The sequence below is a fragment of the Passer domesticus genome, chromosome 2 (assembly GCF_036417665.1).
Source record: "Passer domesticus isolate bPasDom1 chromosome 2, bPasDom1.hap1, whole genome shotgun sequence".
Classification (NCBI taxonomy): Eukaryota; Metazoa; Chordata; class Aves; order Passeriformes; family Passeridae; genus Passer; species Passer domesticus.
Window position 1 is genome coordinate 47179531 of NC_087475.1, and position 27240 is coordinate 47206770.

The following is a 27240-nucleotide window of genomic DNA, read 5'->3' on the forward strand; positions in this document are numbered from 1 at the left end:
AAGGAGCATCCCTAGAGAAATCTCTATGCGTGGACATACACTCATCTCCAAATCTTTATAGAGATAAGAATAACCGTCAGTTTCTACCCTCCCCTGCCCTCCTTAAGGGAGACACTACACTCCGTGGGAACAGGTAGCGCGAACTGCTAACAGTGCAGCAATCCCCTCCCCCCTACCTACCCTCTTCTCTGTGATCATCTAAATTATGAAAAATAGAGAGTGCATTAATCCACGGTTCGACATTGCATAGAGAACACCAGCAAGAGACAAAATCCAGCATAAAACACTCTAGACTGCAGGGGAGGAAGAAACGCATTTAAAGCAACGATAAAAATGGCGTGCAGAATAATTACCTCAAATTGCTATTCGCTTGACACCCTGACACTAATTCTGTTCAAGTCATTGGGAAATACAATAAGGCAAAGGAGCTTTCCTCTCCTTCTTGTGAAGGTGTGAGTGTGTGTGAATGGGGGCAATAAGGAACCGGTCGGGAGGAGGGGAATGCTAAACTTTCCATTTTAAAAGAAAATAAATAAATTAAATAATCCATTTAGGAGAACGCATCTAAATAGATCTACAGCTTTTAATGCCAGCGTTTTTAACGCTTGCCCTGTACGTGGATTGATTTTTTTTTCCTCTCCAGCATTCCCTCAGCAGATGGATTTTTGCCACTGCAGCTCAGCAGAGGGTGTCAGATCTTTCAGTGTGCACCAGGTTGAAACGAGCAGAGCCTCTTAGCAACTCTCCCTCTGCGTGCATGTGAGTGTGTGCGAGCGTGCGGCTCGGCAGCAGCGGAAGAAAAAGGAAAGAAGAGCGAAGCGAGGGAGCGAGCGAGGGAGCGAGGAGGGGAGGCAGCGCTGCCGGCAGGGCGAGGCGAGGCGCGGCGCGGGCGGACGGGCGGGCGGGCGGCCCCGGCCCCGGCCCCGCGGCAGCTCCGGCCGCCGGCGGGCATGGGCAGCCGCGCACCGCAGCAGCGGGGGCAGGCGCGGCGCGGCGCCGGCGGCTCGGCGGGCAGCGCCTAGGCTGGGGCGGGCGCTTTCAGCACCGCGGCGCTGGACAGCGCCCGGCGGGCGGCGGGCGAGGAGCGCGGCTCCGCCGCCGCGCGGCAAGGTCAGTCCGCGCGGAGCCGCGCAGCGCGCAGCCTCCGCGGCCAGCGCCGCGCTCCCGCCCGCGCCTCCCTAACATGCAGCGGCGGCCGGGGGCCAGCAGCACCGTGCCGGTGAGCCAGCCCGGCCGGCAGACCTCCGCTTAGCTGCCCGGCAGGCGTCAGGGAGGGCGAGCGAGGAGGGGGAATTTTTTCCTTCTACTTTTTTTTTTTTTTTTTTTTTTTCGCCTGCCTTGCAGTACGTGCCTGGATAGTTTGTGGATATAATTACTGACTGGAATCTGGGCTGTTGCAGTTGTGCGTGGGGGGGAGAGAGGAGAAAAGAAAGCATCCCCCCCTCTGCCGACCCTCCCTGCTCCCCCCCACACATTTTTTTTTCCTCCCCCTTTGCTGGTGGTTCGGACATTTAATGTATTGAATGAACTGGAATTGCTTTCCGTGTGAGGAGGATGGTTGCTGTTACTTTGTGATGAGATCGGGAATGAATTGCTCGGTTTAAAAATGCTGCTTTGGATTCTGTTGCTGGAGACGTCTCTTTGTTTTGCTGCTGGAAACGTTACAGGGGACGTTTGCAAAGAGAAGATCTGTGCCTGCAACGAGATAGAAGGGGATTTGCACGTAGACTGTGAGAAAAAGGGATTTACCAGCCTGCAACATTTCACCGCCCCAACTTCCCAATTTTACCATTTATTCCTGCATGGCAATTCCCTGACTCGACTTTTCCCTAATGAGTTTGCTAACTTTTACAATGCGGTCAGTTTGCACATGGAAAACAACGGTTTGCATGAGATTGTTCCTGGGGCTTTCCTTGGGCTGCAGCTGGTGAAACGCTTGCACATAAACAACAACAAGATCAAATCATTCAGGAAGCAGACTTTCCTGGGGCTGGACGATCTGGAATACCTCCAGGCAGATTTTAATCTGTTGCGGGATATTGACCCGGGAGCATTTAGGGACTTAAACAAGCTAGAGGTGCTGATTTTAAATGACAATCTCATCAGCACCTTGCCCCCCAACGTGTTTCAGTATGTGCCGATCACCCACCTCGACCTCCGGGGAAACCGTCTTAAAACCTTGCCTTACGAGGAGGTCCTGGAGCAGATCCCAGGCATTGCTGAAATCCTGCTAGAGGATAACCCCTGGGACTGCACTTGCGATCTGCTGTCGTTGAAAGAATGGCTGGAAAACATACCTAAAAACGCTTTGATCGGCAGAGTGATTTGTGAAGCTCCCACTAGGTTGCAGGGCAAAGATTTAAATGAGACCACAGAGCAGGAGCTGTGTAAAAAGAACAGAGTAGATTCCAGCCTAGCTGCTCCCCCTGCCGAAGAAGAAACCTGCGATCCTGGTCCCATTCCAACCCCCTTTAAAATACATGGCAAAGAAGACCCTGCCACGCCAGGATCTGCTCCAAACGGAGGTACAAAGATTCCTGTCAACTGGCAAATCAAGACCAAACCCACTGCTGCCGTGTCGACAGTGAGTGTGAAGAGCAAACTACCAGCTACCTTTTCCTGCCCGCACATCTGCAGCTGTGATCAGATCCCTGGCTCAGGTTTAAAGGTTAATTGCAATGATAGGAATGTGAGCAGCTTGGTGGATTTGAAGCCCAAGCCCTCCAACGTGCAGGAGCTGTTTCTGAGAGACAACAAAATACACACCATCAGGAAATCCCACTTTCTGGATTACCGAAAACTTAATTTACTTGATCTGGGCAACAACAACATTGCCACCGTTGAGAACAACACCTTCAAGAACCTCTTTGATCTCCGATGGCTCTACATGGATAGCAATTACTTAGACACCCTGTCCCGGGAGAAATTCGCTGGGCTGCAAAACCTGGAGTATCTGAACGTGGAGTTTAATGGGATCCAGATGATCATGCCTGGCACCTTCAATGCGATGCCCAAACTGAGAGTCCTCATCCTCAACAACAATCTGCTGAGGTCTCTCCCAGTAGACGTGTTCGCCGGGGTCTCGCTTTCCAAGCTGAGCATACACAACAATTATTTCATGTACCTCCCGGTGGCGGGGGTGCTGGACCAGCTCACCTCCATCACCCAGATCGACCTGCATGGCAACCCATGGGACTGTACTTGCCCTATCGTGCCTTTCAAACAGTGGGCAGAGATGCTGCGCCCCAAGGTGATTATGAGTGACCTGAGGTGTGAGTCCCCTGAAGATTTCTTCAAGGAGGATTTTGAGTCTCTCTCCAATGATGTGATTTGCCCTCAGTTAAAAATCTCTCCCACATTAACTTCTACTAACAAAAACAGCACCGGGTTGACAGAGACAGGTACTCACTCCAACTCCTACTTGGAGACCAGCCGGGTCTCTATTTCGGTGCTAGTGCCAGGGCTTCTGCTGGTTTTTGTGACCTCTGCCTTCACAGTGGTTGGCATGCTGGTTTTCATCCTGAGGAACAGAAAGCGGTCCAAGAGGAGGGACGCCAACTCCTCTGCATCTGAAATCAACTCCTTGCAGACGGTCTGCGACTCGTCCTACTGGCACAACGGGCCCTACAGCGCCGACGGGGCCCACAGGGTGTATGACTGCGGCTCCCACTCCCTGTCGGACTGAGGCTGCGGGCGGGGCGGGGACGGCCGCCCCCCGGGACGGGCCCTTCGCGCTCCGGCCGGGGAGAGCTCTGCACCTCCGCTGCCACCTTTTGTGAGAAGCGAAACACACAGACACACGCACGCCCTTCCTCACGACCCCCATAGCAATCGCCGAGGCTCAGTGGGCGGCGGGGGGAGCCCGGCGCCGGAGCGCATCCCTGCAGCGCTGCGCAGCCCGGCGCGGTGCGCGCATCCCCCGCCCGTGCGCGGCCGGAGCAGCAGCAGACAGACGAGGAACAGCTTCCTTCGGCTCCGGCAGGGCGAAACACGGCTCCTGGTTTTGTTGGGCTTTTGTTCAATTGTGTTGGGGTTTGATTTGCTTTTTTGCCCTCTTCCCTTGGGGACCGACCCCTTTCCAAGAGGCCGGGAAAATGAGGGGAGCAGAGGACTGGTGTTGGCCTCCTCCTGACGGCAAAGCAGGAGTGGAAAGTTGCACGAAGGCATGAATGTAATGTAAATAAATGACTCCGACTCCGAAACAAACAGACAAACAGACAAAAAAAAAAAAAAAAAAAAAAAGTGCTGCATGGCTCGCATGGATACAACGCACCCCAGGGACGCTCCAGCCCCCGACTGGAAGCAGCGTCTAGTTCACACCATCATCCCTCTTACCTGATAAGTCCCTTCGTATCAAACCTTCTATATACGAAATACAGTATAATAATAAAAAAGTGCCATTTCGCCAGTTTTTTTTTTTTTTTGTGTGTGATCAATAGGCAGTTGAGATCGTACTTTTACTGTGGAAACAAATTGTAAAGATTTTATTTAAGACATAGTTGCATGAATATTCTCATTGGATTTTTTTAATTTTTATTTTTATTTCTAGGTGGGAATTACTTTGCTGGGAGAGGTTTGCTTTGTTGATAACGGGTTGTGTTTAATTTTATCAGGGGAGGTGGGGTGGGTAGGCTTTGGTTTTGTTTTCTTTCTCTTCTTTTTCAATATACATAATCAGTATTGCCTTTCCATCTGAATGTAAAAATTAGTACCCTTGATTTCTATTATGGTAACAGTGTAAACATACAAAAAAAAATCCAAGGCAGTTAAGCATGACCAATTAATGTCACTCTAGCGCTTAGGCTGCAAAGTTTAATGGTAGAAAATTCTGTGCTGTTGTAAATCTTACTATAACTTGAGGAAAACAGAACTGAGGAAGCAAGTGAAACTTACTAATTCTATTCGAGGATTTTATAATGGCATATTTTTTCAGTATTAAAGTGAAAATGTTTTCAACTCCGGGTCCTTACCATTTTTCCAGCATCCAATTCTTGCAAACGGGTTACTTGGGTTTAGGGGACAGAGCCTCCTTTCAGTGCTCTGTGTGTCTCTCCCTCTCTCCCTCCCTCCCTCCCTCCCTCCCTCCCTTTCTTTCCCTCCCTTCCTCTTTCTCATTCATTCACAGGCAGAGGCACAAACACCCTTCCTTCCCCCCCTTTCCCAATGTAAATAACACACAGAAGTTTCCTGCCTGCCTCCTCCCCTCTCCCTCCCCTCGCCTCCTTTTTTTTTTTTTTTTCTTTTTTTTTTTTTTTTTTTTTTTTTTTTTTTTTTTCCCTAACGAGGCGGTGAATCCCTTTATTAATACTGTGAATCTCATGCTGCTGCCGCTGCCGTCACCGCCTCTGCTGCACACACTGCAGATATACTAGGGATGTTAGTGGGAATTTGCTTTAAGTGCCTCTGCCCAGCTTGGTCTCATTAAGCTGGAGCCTAATTTCCGCGGCCAGAATTCCCGTCCGGGAGGAGCTTGCCCGGTGGGGGCAGCTGCGGGCGGCCGGGCTCCAGCAGCTGCCGCCAGTGGGAAAAACGAATTAGCCCGCAGAGGTTTTCCCGTTCTTGCACTGGGTACCTCCACCCTTTGATATTAAAAGCTAAAAAAACCACGGCGCAGTGCTGCAGTTGGACTTCAGGCAGCTCGCCTTTGATCCCCTTCCTGTACTGGAAAGTGCCCCTAAACTCAGTCAAACCTGTAAAGGCGAAAGTCTCTGCAAATCACTTGTAACTCACAGCTCAAGTCCCAGTGGAGATATGGAGAATTTCAGTCACGTTGCTCCTGGCTTTCTCCAGGCAGAGAATCCTTTTAAAGAGTAAAACACCCTAAGGGACTTGATAAACTTCAAATGCTGATTTGGTTTGCTTTATAGAAAATGCCCACCTTTGGGATCTGTGAGGAGAAAACAGACAAACATACACATTGCAATAGGTATGCTCTTGAAAGTGAGGCAGTTGCCTGATTCAAGGTATTCGTGAAGAATTAAACATGGGGACTACATCATTCCTCCAGAATCTTTTATCACTGTGGAAAAATCTGCAGTCTCCTAGAAAATACCTTGAAGTTTGGTTGTGGAGCTCTGAAAATGGCATGGCCTGCTTAACTATACAAACCATTCCTATTTCAAGGTCCTTTCTTTATTCCACCTTGCTGCTTCATTAGACAGATTGTTCTGCCAGGACGCTCTGTGTGATGACAGTAGAGGCACTACCTTGCCATTGTGCAATCCACTGTTGTATAGTTTGAGAAGAAAAAACAAAAGCACTTACATGTGAGCCAATAATTCTGTCCTTGGGAGGCCATCAAATTTAGCTTAGAAATAGTCCAAAATAACCTGTTTAGGTATGAAATAGTGCACTCTTAGAAGACTACCTAAGTCTTGCTGCCTTCTTTGTGATATTGTAGTGACAAAATTGAGTAACTGAGAAAATTGAGAACACATCCCCAGCTAAAATGAATAATAATTACATCAGAAGCACTGTAATGGAAGTTAAGATAAAATGCACAATAAATTAAAATGTCAAATCACTGACTGAGATCAGACATGCATGCATTTCTGAGAATAAAATGCTACATATGCAATTCTAATTTTTCACCATTGAAAAGTAGCATAAAGTTGGAAATTTGCTCATTTAGCTTCCTAAAAGGGTTAGTTCATTGGCATACCTATACAGAAATGTCAATTCAATTGAAATGTTGAAGACACGTATTTATCACTCTGTTTCTAGGTTGTGGGGAAATACCAAAATGGGGAATTTTCTATGTAATTTTCTGATTTTAACATTCACAGGATTCTTTCTTCCATCTTGCAGACACTTGCCCTTAAGACACATAGATCATCCAACTCTCTGAGATGATGTAATAATTACCAGGCCTTGAATTACAATGTTTATCTTAGTAATATGTTTAACACTTCTGTGGTTATTTTTATCAAACAAAATACTCAACAAAAAAGAAACTAAAGAGAAAGCAAAGGGGTTATTGAGAATGTTCTGAAGAGGAGTGAAGTTCTAATGTTCAGTTGTATTGCATTAACAGGAATAACCAAAAAGTAAATGTTTTATTTGCTGATAATGACGGTCATGTTATTATTTCTAACACTGGAAGCCTAGAAGATATCCATGTTGTGTCAAAATGGGCATTTTTTCCCTGCTAACTTAAGAATCTTGTAACTTCAAGTACACTATATATAACATTAAGTTACTTATTGCTTAATCATCACAGCAAAGGCATTTCTGTTCTTTCAGAAAAGGCAGAAAAGAAAGAGATTTATTATTTAGCTAGTTAAAAAGGGTTGTTTGTGGTTTGTTTTTGTTTCTGCAAGCACTTCAACTAAGAATAGCTAGAATTTAAACTGTTGCCATAGAAATCCATGCCTTTATACATGGTAGCCTCCTGCATGCCATTGCAGAAGAGTGAACGGAATTCTAGAAACAACCTGAAAAAATTTTAAATTCATACCCAGGTTGATGTGTGTCATTTTGAGAAAAAATATGCTGTTGGAACTGCATAGAAATGTGTTATTATGTTGCTTTACTAAATGTATTGGCTGTGTCAGGTTATTTTATAACTTCAGTGCAGTTGCATTGAAAATACTGTTTCAGATCTGATGGCAAACTAAGTGATGTAATCTTTGAGGGGGTTTACTGTTCGGTTAGAATTAGATTTTTTTTTTTTCTTAGTGTTTTTTTATTTAGTTTTGGGGTTTTTTTTAGCAAGAGTGGGGGCAGATGTCATCTGATGTAGAAGAAAAGGCTTTGTGTACTAGTCTTTACTCAGGTAGAAAAGCTGTGAACTACGCAAAGTGAACATTTCACATTTTTTCAGGCTGGTGGCAAAAATCATATAGGGTGAAAATTAGGGCAGAAAGAGGTTGAAAAATGCTTATCCTTCCCAACAGAATAATTTCTACCTTCCATTATCCATTAAATGATTTTTAGGTCTCACAAATATGAACATTTCCCAAAGACAAGCAACTCTTAGTAAAGTTACAAACTCTTTCCCTTTGTATTTTTGTCAGTGGTTTCTTAAGTTGCAAAAGACAGCAGGAATTTGTTTGAGATTAAATGAAAGACCTTTAAATCACTCTTTTCCTTTTCTGTGTAACTTTCTCCAAGGCTTCATCTGGGGTCTTTCTTGGAAAATGGTGCACAAGATATAGTCAGGTCTTCAACATCTTTGTTTTTTCTTATATTTGGAGTTTGAATATGCATGGCAGTTTTTTTGTTCTATACCAAACTCCATAAATTTTTAAACTATTTAAATCAGTCAGAGAGATTTTGGCTACATTTTTATCCACATGTAGTCAAAAATGGGCACTCAGATTTTAAAGGATCTCATAGGTAGATCCTTCTGTAAAGGAAATCCTTAGTAAAGTTCCCACAGATGTATGCAAATAAGATGGGAAGTAGGACAATTTTCTGCGGCTGAATAGTATTCAATGTGCTTCTGCAGTCCAAATTTGTGGTAGTTTTTGTGATTTATGGAACAGAAATTTCCAGGAATTGGGCAGGACTTCAGAGTATTTGACTACTGCAAATTTTATATATATATATATATATTTTTTTTTTTTAAATTTTTTTTTTTTTTTTTGGGAAGAAATCAGAGGGTGAAGAATTAATAGCTTGTGTTGGTAAGATATGGTTGTCCTAATAACATCCAGATATTTCTGTTATCTGTTTAAAAGTATCAATCTGTTTAAACTATATTAGAATTATGGACATGACCAATCAAAATCACAAGAATAATTTTATTTTGCTCAGTTTTCCCCAGAGCAATATTAGCCCTGGAAGAAATTGGGACAAAAAATGTTGCAAACATATTAAATTACATTCATTATTATTATGTTTACCTACGGTACCTTAATGGGTTAACTTGTAACAAAAGATGATATTTCACATAATATCTGTGAGTTTCAGAAATCTTTATAATTGTAACTTTTTGAGTAAAGAAATATAAATGAGATCCCTCAGTATTACTTCTCCAAGATTAATTACCAGGTCAATGAACATATTGTCATGCTGAATGATTCCATTTATTACTTAAAGTTTCTGAATTAATTTTTTTGAATACTTCCTATATACATTCTTTAGTTATGTGAGAGAGGAACAAAGTCACCAGAAAGTCCCCTGGAAGGAATTAGTGCCTTGCATCATAAAATTGAAGACTAAGATGGAAAATTCATAGCAAAAAATGGACAGAAAATGCCCATTGTAGAATACACTCGGTTGACTCTAGGTGAATGGCTGCTTAAACTACCATTATTTATTGGTATAAGTGGCACAAAGTGCCCTTGGCAGAAAGCACTGGCTCCACAGAAACATTGGTACCATCAGTGCTAATACCTCAATACTTCTCCTGTTCTATTAGGTAGTCAGACTGATGCCTCTCAGCTACTTTCCAGCTAAGCCACTGGAACAAATTCCCTTAGCTATTAATGACTTTTGATGATGTCATAAGCATTCAGATAGACCCCTCAAGCTTTGGTCTCAAAGCATGTCTAACCATGGGTTGTCATATTTGGTTTGTGTTACTTTATTTAGCTTCTGAATCAACTGCATCCCTTGCAAGTGGAATTTTAGGACACACTAAAATGTGACTTGAGAAAAATAAAAGAATGTGAAGATAATGGTTCTTTTTACTTAAAATGAGGATTCAAATAGTAAAGATGGGCTAGTACAATATAGAAATCTATGAAGAAATTAAGAAGCAGTATAATCTGGTGGAAAAAGTTAGAAATATGACTCATTTTCTAGTTACTATCTGATCTGGAATTAGATGATATATTTCTCACCTAGTTTGACGGGCTTGAATGAGTTGCCCTAACAGTCAGTAGTGCCCTAAGAGGTGTCCTGGAGTATCTGAGGTGTGTGCACAAGACTGATAGATTCATCATAAAAGATGAATAAAATCCTCATTCTTCATAAAAAAATGAACTAGGGCACACTGGAATATTTCTGGAGTGGCACCTGGACTCTAGGACACATTAGGGCATTTGAAATAGGAGTAGACATCTGTCTGGGAACAACTGAATTGAGTTCTTGATTTACCCTTGAGAGCTTGGTGGGTTGGTTCACTTGACGCATAAGTATTATGAAATATCTTGATTCAAAGAGGTAATTTGAAATATCTTTGTGTCTGACATGCTGACAGAAAAGATTCAGGGCTTGTAGGACATATGATCAGCTGGGACCCAGGCAAAGTACTTTAAGACACCACAAAGTCACTGTGTATCTATGGACAAGCAGAAGAGTACCTCAATGAGCTAAAGGTACCTCAGCTACATACACCTGTGCTGCAGATAATGAAATGCATTTGAGAATTAAACCAAATCCTTTAAACTACATTAAACAGGTTATGTCAGAGATGGTTTTCTGAGACATGACAATTTTTAAAGGATGACCGTTATTTTTTAGAGGTTATTGCTAGATAATATGAGATAGATCCATGTGTACCTCATACTCTTTCCATCTGCTTTTCTAACTTGGATTTTATTTTTGTCTTTCTAAATTGCTAGTTCTTTGACTTTGGGATTGTATCCTAACAATTGCTTTTGGATGGGAGACCTATTTTAACCAGTGCCATTAGAAATTGTTATAGTATGTAATAGCTATAATAGTAACCTCTTAAAGTAATATAGGGTTCAGGAAGCAAAAGTATAACAACAACAACAACACAAAAATCCTGACAGTTATTGCTGATACCATAATAATAAATAATGGGTTCTTGGGTCAAGCTTGAAATACAAATGAGGAATACAGTACTCCAGGGTTATAGTCATTATTGAAGTCATTAAGCTCATCACGATGAAAGATAAATGCTACAAATAGAAGTGAAAATGCAGTGGAAAGTGTTTCAGAAAAATGAAAGTCTGGTTTATGAAAATAGAATGCAAAACTGTTAAGTGGATTGTCACAGGAGGTTTGAAAAGAGAAAAATATAATTTAATTATGGACACACAGTAACAACTTATTCACATGAGAGATCTTTAAGGGCAGACAGATGGTAGGCAAGTTTTAAGTGCAGGATGTAGAATATGTAGCTAGACTCTAGAGACTATTACTCAATTGCCCAGGATAAATATGGCACAACAAAGTTGGCAGCATTATGTACTGGGCACTTTGCAAGCAATAAGGACTTCTAGACAGAAGTGCGAAAACATAGCTTGGGCACAAAAGGGGAGAATGAAAATACAAAACAGTATGGGATTTTTTTCCGCTGTTGCAGTTTGGGAAGCAAATGTTTTGAAAGGAGATAGCTTGTTTAAAAAGGTTGTTTTTTTGAGGTGTCTTTATTGTGAAATTGTGTCTCTCTTAGCTAACTTGTTAAGGAAATATTGACAAAAGGGTTGGTGAAGATCATGGTAGTTGAAAAAAAGTGTGTATGAAATTATTATCCTTGTCTGGAAGCATTCCTCAGAAAGTTAGGTCAATGGATAAGTCTAAACTGCCAAGATACAAATAATTTTCTAAATTTTGGGGTACATTTTCACTGTTGCAGTAACCTTAGACCCCTACTAGAAATTGTGTTCTGCCGAATGATATTATGTGTGGCAGGAAATAATAATATTAATAGTAGTAAAAATAATGAAGATAGCTTTACATTTAAGGGTTTTCTCATTTGGGGTTTTGTTGTTAATTTGTTTTGTCTCTGCCTTTTTTTAAAAATTATTTTTTGCCTTTTTCTTGTGTTTTCATTTAGATATATATATATATATATCTCAATGTAAGAGCATGATTCAGAATAAGAATGAACAAAAAGAATGCACTAAATACAGTGTTAGGCCCTGCAGATTTGCTGAATTTTTTTCAGAAAGAAGAACTGCTGGTCTGAGCAACAGAGTGAAAGATGTTATTGACATTGGCTAAGAGCACCCATGGGAAAAAGAAGCACGCACATTTTTGAAAGGTCTTTTTATGGCTGTGCTACTATTAATGAAAGATGATCTTAACTAACTAAAATTTTAGTGTAAGACAATACTCCTCTGCAACTACATAAATCAGAATGTATATTTAGACTAATGATTAGACTGTTGATTTGGCATTAAAATATTAAAATTAAGCTGAGAAGGAAGTTATTCTTGTTACAGATCCATGAATTGCTGTCTGACCAAACCTATTAGCTCAGCTGCAGACATGTGTATTAAATTAAGCCCATTTTTCCTCTGAATAAATTAATAACATTCATAAATTCCAATCAGAATAATAAATTCAAGGACTCTTAGCTGCATTTTTACTCTACCTGAGCATATCTGTTATGTTACATGGATGAATTAGGAATGCAACAAAAGTGAAGAAAAAATTTATTAATGAGGTTTAGAAATACACTACATATTTTAAAGGATCAGTTCTAATTAGAAGTATTACATCATTAGCAGAGTTCTGGTCAGATTATGTAATACATTGATTTACATGGATCTTATTTCTATAGGTGTGTTTGTGAACAAAATACATTTCTCAGTACGAAGCAAAAAATTTAAAGACATTCAGTAAAGGATGCTTATTTTAAGAAGGGTTGATACTACTAGTATTAATGGAACACAAAATCACATCTAATATGATACAGAAGGTAAATGGAAATTATCAAAATATGTGCTTCATCAGAACATATATTTTTGTAGACAAAATCCCATTCACTGTAAGTTTCTGTATTTTTCAGTGAATTAATACTGATTTTCCCAAATGTCAGGATTTACTAAAATAGGAAAAACTGCTTTTGTAGGGAGAAAAAAAGGCAGTTACAAATCCCTCTTCTGTCTGGATTTATGAGGAATCAATGCAGGATCAAATTTTCATACAGTAGTGGAAGAAGAAGAAAACTTAGAAAACATAAGTGTGTGACATAGGTCCTTTTGCATCAGACTGAGTGCCCCATAACTGTTTGACCGGAACAGGATCCTTTATTATGTTAAATTAACAAAATCAGAATGTGAGTAAACTCACACACTGGAGCTATAATCCATAATAGATCACCTATAATGGAGAATTCTTATTCTTATTGAATAACTGTTCTTTCATAGCTTAGCTCTTTTCCACAGCTCTCAACTAGCTCGGTCCAAGACAAAACTGCTACAGAAGGGACAAGCCCTTGGCAATGTGAACACGAGCCAATTTGTACTTGGATGTTGAGCCTATGATTCAATTCTGTTTCTTGCTCATTTAGAAGTGTGAATATCCACAGTGTATCTCCTGTGGTGTCAGCATTTGGGCCAGAGATTCATAGATGGGCTTAAAAATTGTAGATTTTGTTGTTATTTTTGTTATTGTTTTCCTTTCTGCTTTCTTCAGTTTATTATGCAATTCCCTCTCATAAATCCTGTTGTATTTCTAGAACAACCTTCAATCCCCCTGCCTTTCCCTCTGACTGACATTGGACAAGTAGAGTAGAATATAGCAATGAGAAATTTTATTTAATGAAATAAAATTTAAAAACAATTTTTTCCTATGTGTACTAATATTCTGTGTTAATCTACTGGAATGGTTTGTTGGTTAATTTAAATTGCTGCAGTTATGACCAACAGCATTCATATACAATCCTGTACTCTTTGAATTCAAGGCAGATGTTTGGGATTGGATTCTAAAAAGGGTTTCAATATCATTTGAGATGTGCATGCTTAGGTGGAATTCAAGGCATCCTGGGATACCTGAGGTATCTGTCCATGGTTAATACATCTTCTATTCTGAACTGGCAGCTGGAATCCAGGCAAGATACTTTAGTATACCTTAAGTGTTACAGATGATTATGTTAAAGCCTTTTAAGTGTTCCCTAGCTGAAACATAACAGCTGCATTGCGAGCACATGAATTTGTACATCGCAGTCTGTAACTGAATTGCAGCTTCTAAGGTTGGGTGAGTTAAATCACAGCTAAGTTATTTGACTTTTATATTGCTAGAGATAAGTGTGATGAATCTCACACTTGTGAATAACATTCTGAGGATGGAACTTTCAATTAAAAATAAGAATACACATATAAAAGAAGGCAGCCAAAGAGTATCCTTCAAATATTTTTTTCCACGGTCAAATCACATTTTATTAAAATAAAACCAGAATTTTATAGATAATACACACAATTGATTATTTTTAATAATGCTTGCTGTTATATTGGGATACAGACAGATCTATATATTAGCTTTTAAATTTTTACACTGTTTTAATATTCAATCTTACATTACTTCAAATCAAAAAGTAGGATAATATCCTAATAACAACAATGGCAACAGTAAAAATGAGGCTTTTGTTTTCCTGCTTCCCAAGGGTGTTTCCCTATTGGTTTCAGGAGGACATCCTCAATTTAGTATCATAGAAATAGATAAGAATAAACCAAAGTATATCAGCCAATTTACTTTCAATATATCATGGTACATTAATTATGAAATGAAATAAAATAAAAACATGTTGGCTTTTTTGGTTTTACTTATGCCAGTCCAGAAACATCAGTGCATACAGGAGAAAGCTGAAAATAATTAAATCCAATTCCCTCTTGAAAAAACAGCCCTATGAATTAATTCAATTGTGACTGAAAATTAGAAGCCATGGACTTTGTTGTAGTATTTGAGTTTGTAGAATGAGTCTAGTTCTAGTTAGAATCCATAAAACACACAGATCAATATAACCACAATTGACACTAATTGACAAGTCAAATTGACAGTATTAAGACAGAGGTCAAGAAACCAGATACTAACTCTTTTTTTCTTCTCCCTTCCCTCACTATTACGAATGGGTTCTGACAAAAGTTCTAACTTTCTGAAAAACTTGGGTTATATTAATCAGATAAATAGATATGCCTATTAAGATTTTTTTCTTCATTCCGTTGTGAAGATAAATTTCAGTGTACTCCTTCTGATGAAATTCCCACAGCTTCAGTGTAGAGTTCATTTGCTGAGCAAGTCACCTTTGTCTTTCTGTACAGTCAGTGGGGAGAAATGGGAACTGTTCAGGTTCATGTGACATTTTGGGATGCAAAGAACATTTCAGCTGTAGACATAGACACCAAATTTAGCTAACTAAATAATGCCATATGGATGTAAACTGTTGTGTCTAAACTCTTACTACAGTCATCAAAGGAACAGCCATTATAGAGAATAGAGAAAATAGAGAATAGATAATAGAAAATAGAAAATGTGTCAGATCAGTTTAAATAGAACTTAACACAAAATACAATTTTAAATGTGTGTGGTATTATTTTGGGTTTCTTGGGGTATCCAACATGGCCTCTAGCTGCCACTTGAGAAGCTTACAGTTCTTTTAGAGGTCCTGGTTGATGTCTGTGAACTCCATGAGTGTCCTGGTTGAGATATCCTAAGAGATTTCAAACCTGCTGTTTATGCTTTGGCCAAGATTAAGTTTTTCATTGACTGTTTGTGGAACTTAGGTCCTTAGTTCACATTTGGACACCTATTTTTGTAAGTTTGAATCTCTAAATAAGCCTTACCATATTTAGAAAGAGATAAAGCATGTTTTAAAAGTTTTATTTCTTTCCATTCACTCTAACAGGAATCTAGGGCACCTAGTCTAAATATATGACTACAACCATAAACAGCTGCATTTCCTCAAATTAATTCCACACTTTGAGTCTTTGGCTTCGACCATTTATTCCTTTGCTGTAAAATAGCAGAGTGTCAGTGGCCTACCTGAATGGAGAGAAGAGAATTCAGGTGTCTGAAATCTCCTTCTTACCCCTTGCCCCAGCAGCATGGAATTCTGGAAAATACCAGCCTCATAACCATCTGAGTTCTCAGACCCCCAGGGAATCTTTCCTCATTTCACGGAGTCTATCTCCATCAGGAAATGGCCCTGTTGAGCACAGACATCCTTGCTCTGGATTAATCTTGGTGGAGAAGGAGGCGGGGTGGGAAGGGGGAATAATATAGAAGTTTTTGCTCTTAATATCTCTGAGATATTAAAAGCACAAATTAATACATGAAAATACCTGGAAGTAGTTTCCTGTCTTAGGAAGAGCTCATATATGCAGGAATATCATGTTAATTCTAAAGAAATCATGCCGATGGCTGATAATGAGAGCATTCTTTCGCTCCTTTATTGCATCTTTGTAGTATTTATTGCACAAAATTGGATAATGTTACCCAAAATTCCATGCTGAAGAAAAGGTTGAAAATTCCTTCTGAAACTAATATTGAAATTATAAGAATGATTAGTAGAGATTTCAGTAGACTTAAGCACAAATTGTTTAGAGGAGTCAAAACTAATAAGGAAGTTCCTTTGAATGATTCAGAAACAAATTGTAAAACACATTTTTAAGTCAAAGTCACTAGAAATATCTTCAGATTTATCGTAATTTACTATATGCCCTGTTATCTTCTGTCAGATTTAAAAGATTGCAAGAACCAGAGTTAAAACGAGAATGAATTGGCTTAAGTTATTTAGCTTATGAATTCTAGTGATTGTTTTAAATAAAGTCAGTGTTGTCATTTGCCTTCTGTCTCTCATGACTAAGGCTGTACAACATAACCACTATACATAATTTATAGATAATGATTTGGAAAAAAAAATCAACTCCCCAAAAGTCTACATTGAAATAGAATTTTCATTTGAAGAAATGTCTGAGAAGGGTGAAGCAGAATGAGGAATTTCATGCTGGATTTTTCACTACATTAGGCAGTCTGTGTGTGGCAAACAAAAACAGATCAAGTTTTTATTCCTAATTGATTTTGATTCCTGGTAAATTATGCATATGAACATAGTTCTGTAAGCAAGTTTTAATTATTTTTCATGCTAATATAATACTTCCAACCAGATATCGTACATGACTATTATGTTTTTCATGACATTATCTCATCAGATTCAGTGTGTTTCTAGAATTTTCATTGACTTGCCCTATAGAATGGTAGAATAGTTTCAATTTATTAATTTTTTCTCTTATTTAGCCATTTCTATCAAAGTAAAATTTCAAGCTTGAAACTTTATATCTTTGAAACCTTATTATCACATAATTTGTGTAACAAGCTGTTTGTAAACTGGGTAGACCCTGATGCAGTTTTTTAAACCAAATATTACATTTCTACCTGTTTCCCAATGTTTGGAAATAGTCATGTGGAAAACCAATTGTAACACATAGATGAGTCTTCAAAAATATGGAGGAACATTTTTACCTTGTTAGTTCAACAGGCATTAGGATAATAATATTGCATTAGTGCCCAACCCAGGAGTTGCTTTATTTTGTACTTCAAGTTTGAGCAGAATCTGAATTCTCAGACCACATGCATAGGCAAGGCTAATTCAAAAGCAGTGTCACTTCAGTACATCTACATAATAGAAAATCATCTCAAATAAAAACAGAGTTTCAACTCAAAAGCAGTAATAAGATTGGTAATAGAATGGAGAAAGGTAAAAAATGGTATAGCATTACATTTAAAAAAAAATAGAATTAATACTTTTAAAATTGCCAGACACTTGGAGTAGGATTTAACTTCTTCCATAATCACTTTCTTCCTACTGATTTTTACATAAGAATGTTTTTTGAAATGCTGTTAGTGTATTACACACCCACCCACACATAAAATATGGTAATCTGATTTTACTTTGATGCATAGTTCTGTAAATCGGCATTCAAATCAAGGAGTGTGAGACTCACTAATAGTAGAATTGACTTATGACTATCTATGGTATTTTACATTAATGGGAAAATCAGTATAAATGAGGGCTAATCAAAGTTAATACTCCAGTTGCTTGGCCACGTTAATACCGTAGTCTGGCATTCATTGCATATTCAAAAATTTCATGTATTCAGTGCAAGAAATGTAGTAATGATGGGCAAATTTTTAACCAATAGTTTCTGCTTTTAGTTAATTTCCAGGGATGAATTCTACTAAAATAATATCTAGAGCATATGTTTTGAATTAGAGCTGATAGTTATGAATCTTTTGGTTACTGGAGAGAAGGGTGTGTTCCGAAACTGAATTGCTTCTTCCTATTTTGTGAACTGAATAACTGTATACAGCTAAGAAATGTTATTTTTTCATGTCAGAATTGTGAAATAAAACACCTAAATTAGGACCCTAATGTATGTGCCTAGAACCATTTATGATATTTTATGACAACTGAGAAATGTATATAGTGATGGCAGATGTACACAGGTCTGAAGAGAACTTTGTGTCATTCTTGAGACAAAGATGGAGACCAGAGATCATGTCCTAGGACACCTGAAATGTTGCTGACCCCTATGTAAATGCACTTGAATACAAAGGACACTGGCACTATTATCAGTTTGTTCAAAATGCCTGTCTCAAGTCCCAGAACGTCAAGATCAGGACTGGGGGTATCTCCTATGGTAGAAGAAGTTTGAGAAGTTTGAGACCATTTGAAGAATGCATATATATATATATATATATATATATATATATATATATATATATATATATATCCACAGATCTGTGGGATCTGATGAGGTGCATCCCTCAGGTGGATGCTGAGGGAACTGGCTGATGCAGTTGCCAAGACACATTGCTCCCATTTTTAAAAAGTTCACCAAAGAGGAGATGATCAGTTGATCTCATTTCTGTGCCTGCTAAAATCATGAAGCACAACCTCCTGGAAGGTATGTAGAAACACATGGAAAAAAAGAAGAAGAAGAAGAAGAAGAAGAAGAAGAAGAAGAAGAAGAAGAAGAAGAAGAAGAAGAAGAAGAAGATGATCAGAGATAGGGAAAATTGTGCTTGACCAAGTGATTTGCTTTCTGTGGTGGAATGACTACATCAGTGGACAGGGAAAGTGCTACTGTTGTCATTCTGTCTGGGCTTCTGTAAAGCCTTTGGTACCTTCTTCCATAACATCATTGTCACTAAATAAAGAGGTGGACAGATGGACTGTTAGATGGATAAGGAATTGGCTGGATGGCCATGTCCAAAGAGTTACAGTCAATGACTCAATGTCTCAGAGCTAAACCAAGCAGTGTCCTGGAAGGATCCATACTGGGACCAATACAATTTATTGTCTTTAGCAATTACATGAACACTGGGATTGAATAAACCTTCAACAAATTTACAGATGACATCAAGCTGACTGGTGCAGTTTGTAGGCTTGAAGGAAGGGTTGCCATCCACAGAAACCTTGGAGAATAAGCTCATGTGAACCGCATGAAAGACAACCCTCATCATGGTAAGGCAGTTGAAGCAGTGATCTTTAAAGCTCCCTTCTAACAAAAAAAATTAAATTCTACAACCCTATGCTCTAGAATTCCTACTCAGGACTTAATATTTTAATATTAATTAGTTTATTCATTAATCAATAACAAAATAAATGAGTCATTATTATAAAATAATAGAAGCACAAATAATGAAAAATAAAAATTTTATGTAAGCATGCTATTTCTAACATGTTTTATTGAATCACAAAAACCAGTCTTCAAGAGACAAAACAGCTAGATGCTTATACAGAAAATTAATATACTTTTACATCATAAGAAAATTTAAAAAATTTTAAAAAGCATTAAAATTTATTGTTTAGCTTTTGGAAAGAAAAATTTCATTTATTCTTGTGAATTTTCTTGATTATATGTTTGAGTCTGAGAATGAAAACAAGGTAATAGAGTTTTGGAAGAATTTTTACAAAATCAGCAAGATTTGTGGCACAATATTTGTGGCAAAAGAAGCCAGCATGTATTCATAGAGATGGAAGTGAATGGTCCTTAGCAATTCACCATCAATTCAGATGGAGTATATCTTCCACATCATGAACGTATTCCAGAAGACCGAGAGTTTACAGAAATGGTGTCTGTCTGTCCATCTACCTATCCTTTCCTGTTGGACACCACTAGGTGCAGAGGGCTAGTCTATGCTCTTGTTGCTGTTCACTGGACATTACTCAATGCAATGTGCTGGTGTGTTCTAGGATGCCATAGGAGTTCTTGAAAGGGATGTTGGCAGTTCTTGAATACTAAAGGGGTAGAATGATGCTATGCCAAAAAAAAAAAATCACATTGATAATTGTAGATATTGAAACCAGTTCTAAAGGTGCCAATCTAGTGCTGAATAAGTGAAAGAAGAAATTAGAACAAATAACGTATTTTGGTTTTGAACCTTTATTGGATGCATTTATATTATTTTGTAGTTTGCATAAGTGAAAGAATAAAATACTTGAAAAATTTTAAAGTGCAATAATTCTCGAGGCTGAATAAGTTCATCAACATAGATATTTAAATTTTAATGTATTTTTCAAAATATTCACAAAATAATTATTTTATTTTATTTAAAGTTTTATTGTCTCAGATAGCCAGATTTTTCACTTTAATTCAAAATGTCTGTCCCAGAAATAATTTCTCCAGGCTAAACCATGGCATATGTCTCACTGCCAAGCAAAATTTTTAACACAGAAAAGCATTAATTTTTATTTTACAGACCTGCAAACATAAGGGAAGATTACATTTTCAGATGAATTTCTGAATTCAGCTAACCGAAGAGCTTCATTTTATAATACGGATTATAAATTGTGCTGGCAATTAATCTGTAATGTGCCTAATCCTTTTTATTATCTTAATAAAAAATAAAATATGTTTCACATTCTCGGTGGAAAAGCATTTCAGGAGTTTTTAGCACAGGGACTCAGCATGCTCATGAGCATTCTCCCATACTTATCTACAAGTTAATACCCTCATCTTGCAATAAATGTCATGCAGGCAGAACATGGCTTTTAATCCCTCAGCACAACTAAAAAACTTATATCTATGAGGGCTTATTTTAAAGGCAAGTGCTTTATTTGAGTGCTTTTACGAATGAGGAAATAAGACGAAACTCATAGCCATGAAGTCTTGATTGATACAGGCAATCATTGTTTTTTGTTTGCAGGAAAGTCTGTCAAGAAAAGCAAGTGTGTTCTCTTAGTGTTTTAATCACTAGTTAAGTTGAAAAGTAGGTCAAAGGTAGCCCTGTCCTTCTGGCACTTTTTTCACAACCATACAACTGAAAGCTTACTGAAATTAATAAAGGAAGGTATGGGGCTAATATTCATTACTTGAGTTGGATTATTTTTTGGTAAGTTTCCTGTATTTATATGTGTTGGAACCCTGAATTTTTAACAGGTATTTAGCTGAAGTTAGATAATAATGTAGGCCAAAATGTTAAATAAATTATTGTTTTAAGAAAAGTAAATAGATAAATGTAGTTGTGATTATAAGGAGAAATGAGCAGACACTGGTTTTGCCAACTACTAGACATTCTTCTTTCCCCTTTCCCCTTTCCAGGTGGGCAAAACTTAGAAAACTTACAGCTGAGTACAGATGGTCTTTCTACAAACATGTTAATAGCTAGGAAAAGCAATGCAGATATGTTCTTATAGTAATCAAATAATTTTCTATCTGAAAAATACTGCACATTATATTATTTTAAAAATATTTTTGTTTATATCTACATTTAAATTCTTTAGTAAGTAATTGAACAAATCTGTTTGCTTCTTTAGTTAAAGACTATCTCTGCTGTGATGATACTTAACTAACAATTCACATACTAATTTATTGCCACACAAGAAAAATATGAGAAACTTTTTCAAGGATTGAATATTTTTTTGCTTAAATTGAAAATTTTTGTTTTTTACTATGCAACTACTATCTGTTACTTAAGCATGAAGAAGTTTAATTTGGTGCAACTGATAGGAAGAGTTTACATGCTTGCTGTAAATGTGTCCCCTGTAGCTTAAAATCTTTCAGATACCATCATTTGCTCTTCTACTATCCACAACACTGGTAAATGTAATTTTTTCTATTTTGTTCACAGGATAAACTTGAAATATTTTGAATAAATATTGTTAGCTGCTGATAAGTCAATGTATCTCCAGCTACCTGGAGCTTGCATATCTTTTTCCATGCAGCCAAGTTCCAAAAATTGAAGTAGATTAACTAAGAATTTTTTCCCTATTAAAAATAATAGTTTCATCAACTGAAAAAATATCAAGTACCCTTTTCACCTGAACCATACTGACTTTCAGAGTGATTTTATAATTTGATGACTCCTTTACATGCTTAGTTGCTTTTTTTTTGCCAGGCCTTTGTTTCATATTCTCCCATAAATTTTTAATCCATATTTTAGATATACTGTCAAAATGAAACTTCTAGCTTTCAGCATCTGATGCATTTTCCAGGGCAGTGATAATGCTGTGTTGTTTTCAACTTTTAATGTACTTATATGTAAATATAATTTCTAAAATAGAAAAAATATATCAAATTTGATTCAATTTGAGTGATGGTCATATACGACATTTAGAAGGAAAGGACTGTGAAATTTCATAGGTGTTTTTCTGCAAACCTGGGGCATTCTATTTACTCAAGTGGAGAAATATATATGCAGTAAAAGGCAAGACAGGCGCAGTGAGGTGTAAAACCACAGTTTGTCAAATATTAGGTTTTATTTGTATGGCATTTAACTTTTTTATAACTTCTCTTCTTCTCCTCAGTCCTCTTAGTGTATTGATTTTTACTTATACAATGGAGTTAATAGACTAGCAGAACTTAATATTGGTGAGTAGATGCATGTAAAACTGTTAAGTTCTGATAAAATAGAAAAAATGAGATGAAATAGTACTTTCAAGAGAATGAATTTTGTGTTCCTAAGAAAAGTCAAATTTTGAGGACAGCATTGATAAAATTAGCAATTATATAGGGTCCAGAAATGAAGGGGCTTTTAAAACCTTGATTTTTTAAAATTGGGAATCTACACAAAAATAATTATTTTCTGTGAAAGTGTTGATCAATTAATTTTAAGAAATTATGTAAGTCTCACTTATGGCTCCACTCCTTTTCTAATTTCACCTTTGACATCCTCTGTTCCCCATATTAGATTTTTCTTTATTATTTTTATCTTAGCTCCTACAAGTTTGTTCTAGTTTCTAGCCCTAATCATCTTCGCAGTATTAAAACAGACATATTTTGTCCTGAATTGCATAATGTGTTTGGCTGAGAGAAAGGAAATATATGTTCCAGTCAAAGCATGACTGCCCCCATGATATGGAAAAGAGCAGCCTCTCTTTCTTGTTTAATAGAGAGAAGCATCAGTAGCCCACACCTAGGTAGGTTGGAAACAGCTCTTCAGGTGCCTCCAGCATGCCAAAGGACTTTGAGTGGTGTTGGATGCTTATTGGTGGGTGGCTGTTGCATTCCTAGATGTGTGACTGGGAAATATCAGGTACCTATTCAGTCTGTAGTGTAATAACCTCTAAATGTGTGTAATTTGAAAGGTGAATCCCATCCTGAGAGACCTAACTTAAGATATTTAAGGCAAAAGCTATTTAATCATCTTCTCTGGATTCTTGACATGATGATACACATTCATGGGTTTTCAGTTGCTTTCATAAAGATGAGGGATCCTCCATTAGATGTTCTTGTCTAGAATCCCTTATTCCTATGGAAATAAGGCTATTTTTAATACAAAGTTATCTGAATTTGAGTTATAATTAAAGAAGCAAATATAATGTACTTTGGTTAGTATTGGAGATAGGGTATTATCCATCAAAAATAATGTATTTGAGGGTCTTTTTAGACGCTATTTGAGGGTCTTTTTAGACGCAGACAGGGTTGTTTGATGCTGAAAAGAAACATTAATATTTGCAAAGAGTGAAGGCATTTTAAATACTTTATTTTGGGTGACTGCATTATTCATAGAAAAAAATACTCAAATAAAATATGTCCTTAATTCTGGTCACACCAAAGATTTTAGGACTATGTGATGAAAATTCACAGCTGAGGAGACAAAAGAAGAAAAAGTAGGATTCATCTAAAAATCCATACATTGTTTTTGTTAAAATAGAAAAAAATTAGTTCTTATGTGTTCAGCATTAATAGATTCTCAGCTGTGTTAAAATATATTGTAAGTATATGATAAGCTCAGTGACATGTATATACAGGTGCATTCATATTCTTATTTTTGTGGTTAAAATAAAAACAGAGTAGAGAGAAGCCATAAAGTGCCCAAGGCTCTCATATTGTTATAAGTCTGAGGAGAACAAAGTGGTCTGCTGAGGACACCTGTCTTTCTGTTTCTGTGCAGAACCATAAGTCTTGCACTTAAACTTGGAAAAGAGAAGATCTTAACAAATCTCAAAAGAACTTAGCTCTGTAGTAGGAGAAAGGAAGCATGTGTCCAAGTCATTTCATTGCAATTTACCACTGCAGAAATTATTTCACTCCTAATTGGCTTCCACTGCAATAACTTCACCTGTTACAATGGTCAGCCTAGTGCAGAGCCAGGACTGGAGAGCTCCTTTGCCAGTTTCAAAGGACTGCAAAACAAATCTGGTGACAAAAATTGATTATTTCCTATTTCTAGAGAAAGACCATATTCTTAAGTAATATTTTCTGTCTAACTTCTCAGGTTCTGTAATGATGTCAAATGATTTTTAATTATTGCTGGGGTTTTTTTCTTTATTTGTTCTTTATTTTTTTCCCCAAGGCACTAACACAATACCAAAATAGATGTCATTAAAATCATGGAAGGATGTGTGTACGTGTCATTAAGAAACCCCTTAAGTGCTGACATCATGAACACTGTTTTTTCAAAGACATTTGTGAAGGTTTTGTTAAATATTTCCCTTAATGTCAGGAAACAAAAGAATTTGTGCAACATTTTGAAGTGTAAGGATTTGAAGTCCTGCCTGGCACATCCACGAATGAAAAAAAAAAAGATAATTTAGCTGCTCAAGTTTTGTTTCATTATCTGACTTTGCTATGTAAAATATCTTCTCTTCAATGTTAGGTGGTACCATACAAGTAGGAGAAAGTACCTTTCTGTGACTTCAGGTAGAAATATTTTCTGATAGATTTCATTCTCACCATTTATTCTGTGTAGTTAGATAGACATGCCAGATGTGTGAGAGGGGGCTTTTGCTGTTGACATTGAGGAGTGTGCTTCCCTCTATTGACAAAGTAACAAATGCTGAGTTTCACTGCCAATCTTCTGAAGACCATGCATAAACTTTATTGCAGGTATACAATAGAGGCAAAAGTGTAACATGAGCCTGTGCCCCTATGCAGTGCATGGGGGTGTATGCAAAGAATTTTTCAGGTATAAGAAATACCAGAATTCAGAACATCTGAATTTAGTATGTGTTCTGATACAATAAATATAAATTGCTAGATCAGAAGCCATTGACATTAGTAACAGTCTTTCCAATGTTTACAGTAGGTATAATATCAGGTCTACTATACATATGTACAGATTATATGTGTGTTATGTACAGAACTTAACTGACTCCCAAACCAAACCTGTCTTTACATAAAGGTCAAACTGTTAGAGATACAATGCCCTCAGTCTGAAGACTCCCATCATTTCAATAAAAAATGAATGAGATCCTTTAATGGTAGCGGCAGAATGTTATTCTATCAGAGAATAAAACAGTGACTAGAAAGACTGTACATGTATTTTGTATGTGTGAATTATACTACCTATGACAGAAGTAGATTCTCAGAGTAATTAATATTGTTGATCAATAAATTGCCTTTTGACTCACTTGGGCACCTGAGCAGTATGCTTTTTGTCTGTTTTCTGTGTATTTTATCTGCAATTTATACTGGTCTCATCAAAGTGACATTAAATCTGTGCGTATTTTTCATCACATAACTGAATTTTAAAGATATTCATTATTTATACATGATTACTAATATTACATGCTTTAATTTTATAGCGCTCACTAAGGAATGAATTATTTTGTTGAAAAGATTTTATTTTTTTATTTGTATTGTGATGTGTCCTAGGCAAATACTCTATTTATTAATTTGAATTTCATTAGCATACACATTCTAAAATATTTACCATATACAACTATGCAGGTTTTTTGCATTACTTTAGCCCATGAATAAATATGGACAATCATTGTACAAATAATTTTTTTGGTGATAATTGCCAGGAAAACATAAAACAAAACAAAGAAAGAAACATGATCACCTGTACAAAAATAATTAGATGCTTAGAAAAGTTTTGAAGTTATTTTTGAAATTTTCAAAGGATAAATAAAATATAATTAACAGTATATATATATATATATTCTAACTTTTTTTAGTACTATTGCATTCATTCTTTACTGTAACCACTTATACCATTCTTAACAATAAACCATTCTTGGATGACAACCTGTGTCACATGTAAGTTACCACTAAATGTAAATTGCATATCACTCTTAAGGGAAGGAAAAGCAAGTATAAAAGCATTGTCATTTCTAAAATATAGAAGGACAGAGAAATGAATTTTTAGATGTAGACAAACCATGTAAAAATAACAATATGGAGAATTAAACGAGCATAGTTCAGTCTTTATCTACAGATTTGTTTGAATGTGATGGTTATACAATTTAAATATCTATTGCAAATATATTAATGCAGAAGTATTAAATTTGTGTCTTTTATAAATTGTGTTTGTAGTTTTTAAAATTGTTTCTTTGCATAGTATTTTCTCACTCTGCGGTTTTCAGATATTTTTTCATATCTCTTTTCATCATAAGAATGATGAAAAAAGAATATTTTTTTTTATACCTGGTTTCCTTAGAGTAGGCACCATCAAACCATGTTTAGTTATTCAAGGAAGTGGCCTGATTTTCTGAAATGGTAATTCTAATGGACACTTTAAACACTTCTTGAACAGTAATGATAGGGGCAGGGGGTTGTGCATTGTTTAACTGTTGTGATAAAGAAGTATTTCTATATTAATTTATTTCTATCATTTTAGGATCAAACTCAGCATTCTGAAAAGCACTCAGTAGGTGCTTTTCCTGATCAATCTGGAAGTTGAGATCATAATTTTAGTAAGGTAAAATGTTTGCTTGAAAGCTAGGGCTATCTGCCTTATTTCTTCTTTTTCAAATTCCTCTTTCATTCTTGCACCATTTACAAGTTATTAAATTTTTCATTGTGCAGCTTGTGCATCTCCTGCCTGATCACTTGCCTTTCCTGGTGTCAGGTCAGCAGTTTCAAAAGCAAGGCCAGCTAAACAGCTTGTGTGTGTACCAGTTCTGTCCACAGCGGAACAGAGCTACTCAAACCCCATTTCTGCAGGTAACTTAGCAGAAGTGTTGACAGATCGTTAGGCAGCTCTTGAGGCCAAAAAGTACCAACAGCACTGTTATCTTTTCATGAAGTAGAAGTATGATGGATCACAGTTGTTTAAAATGACCCCAGAGTACTTTTGTGTCAATACAGCAACCTATGTTTGCTTGACACGCTCACAGCACCTTGATACAGTCCATGCTAAAGAGAAATTAATGATTTCTGTTAAGTTTTTGCTTTTCTGTACATATTTTGTGTAGTAATAATAAAT

General features: G+C 37.2%; 1 protein-coding gene across 1 annotated transcript; it reads left to right on the forward strand.

Moving 5' to 3' along the window:
- On the forward strand, positions 1-25453 carry SLITRK1 (SLIT and NTRK like family member 1). Its single transcript, XM_064408464.1, has one exon. It carries the CDS (start codon positions 1607-1609, stop codon positions 3683-3685), a length of 2079 nt encoding a protein of 692 aa, XP_064264534.1. The 5' UTR covers positions 1-1606; the 3' UTR covers positions 3686-25453.
- The last annotated feature ends 1787 nt before the right edge of the window (positions 25454-27240 follow it).

Excerpts from the sequence above, each read along its gene's own strand:
- SLITRK1 (XM_064408464.1), top strand. The coding sequence starts at position 1,607 with ATGCTGCTTTGGATTCTGTTGCTGGAGACGTCTCTTTGTTTTGCTGCT.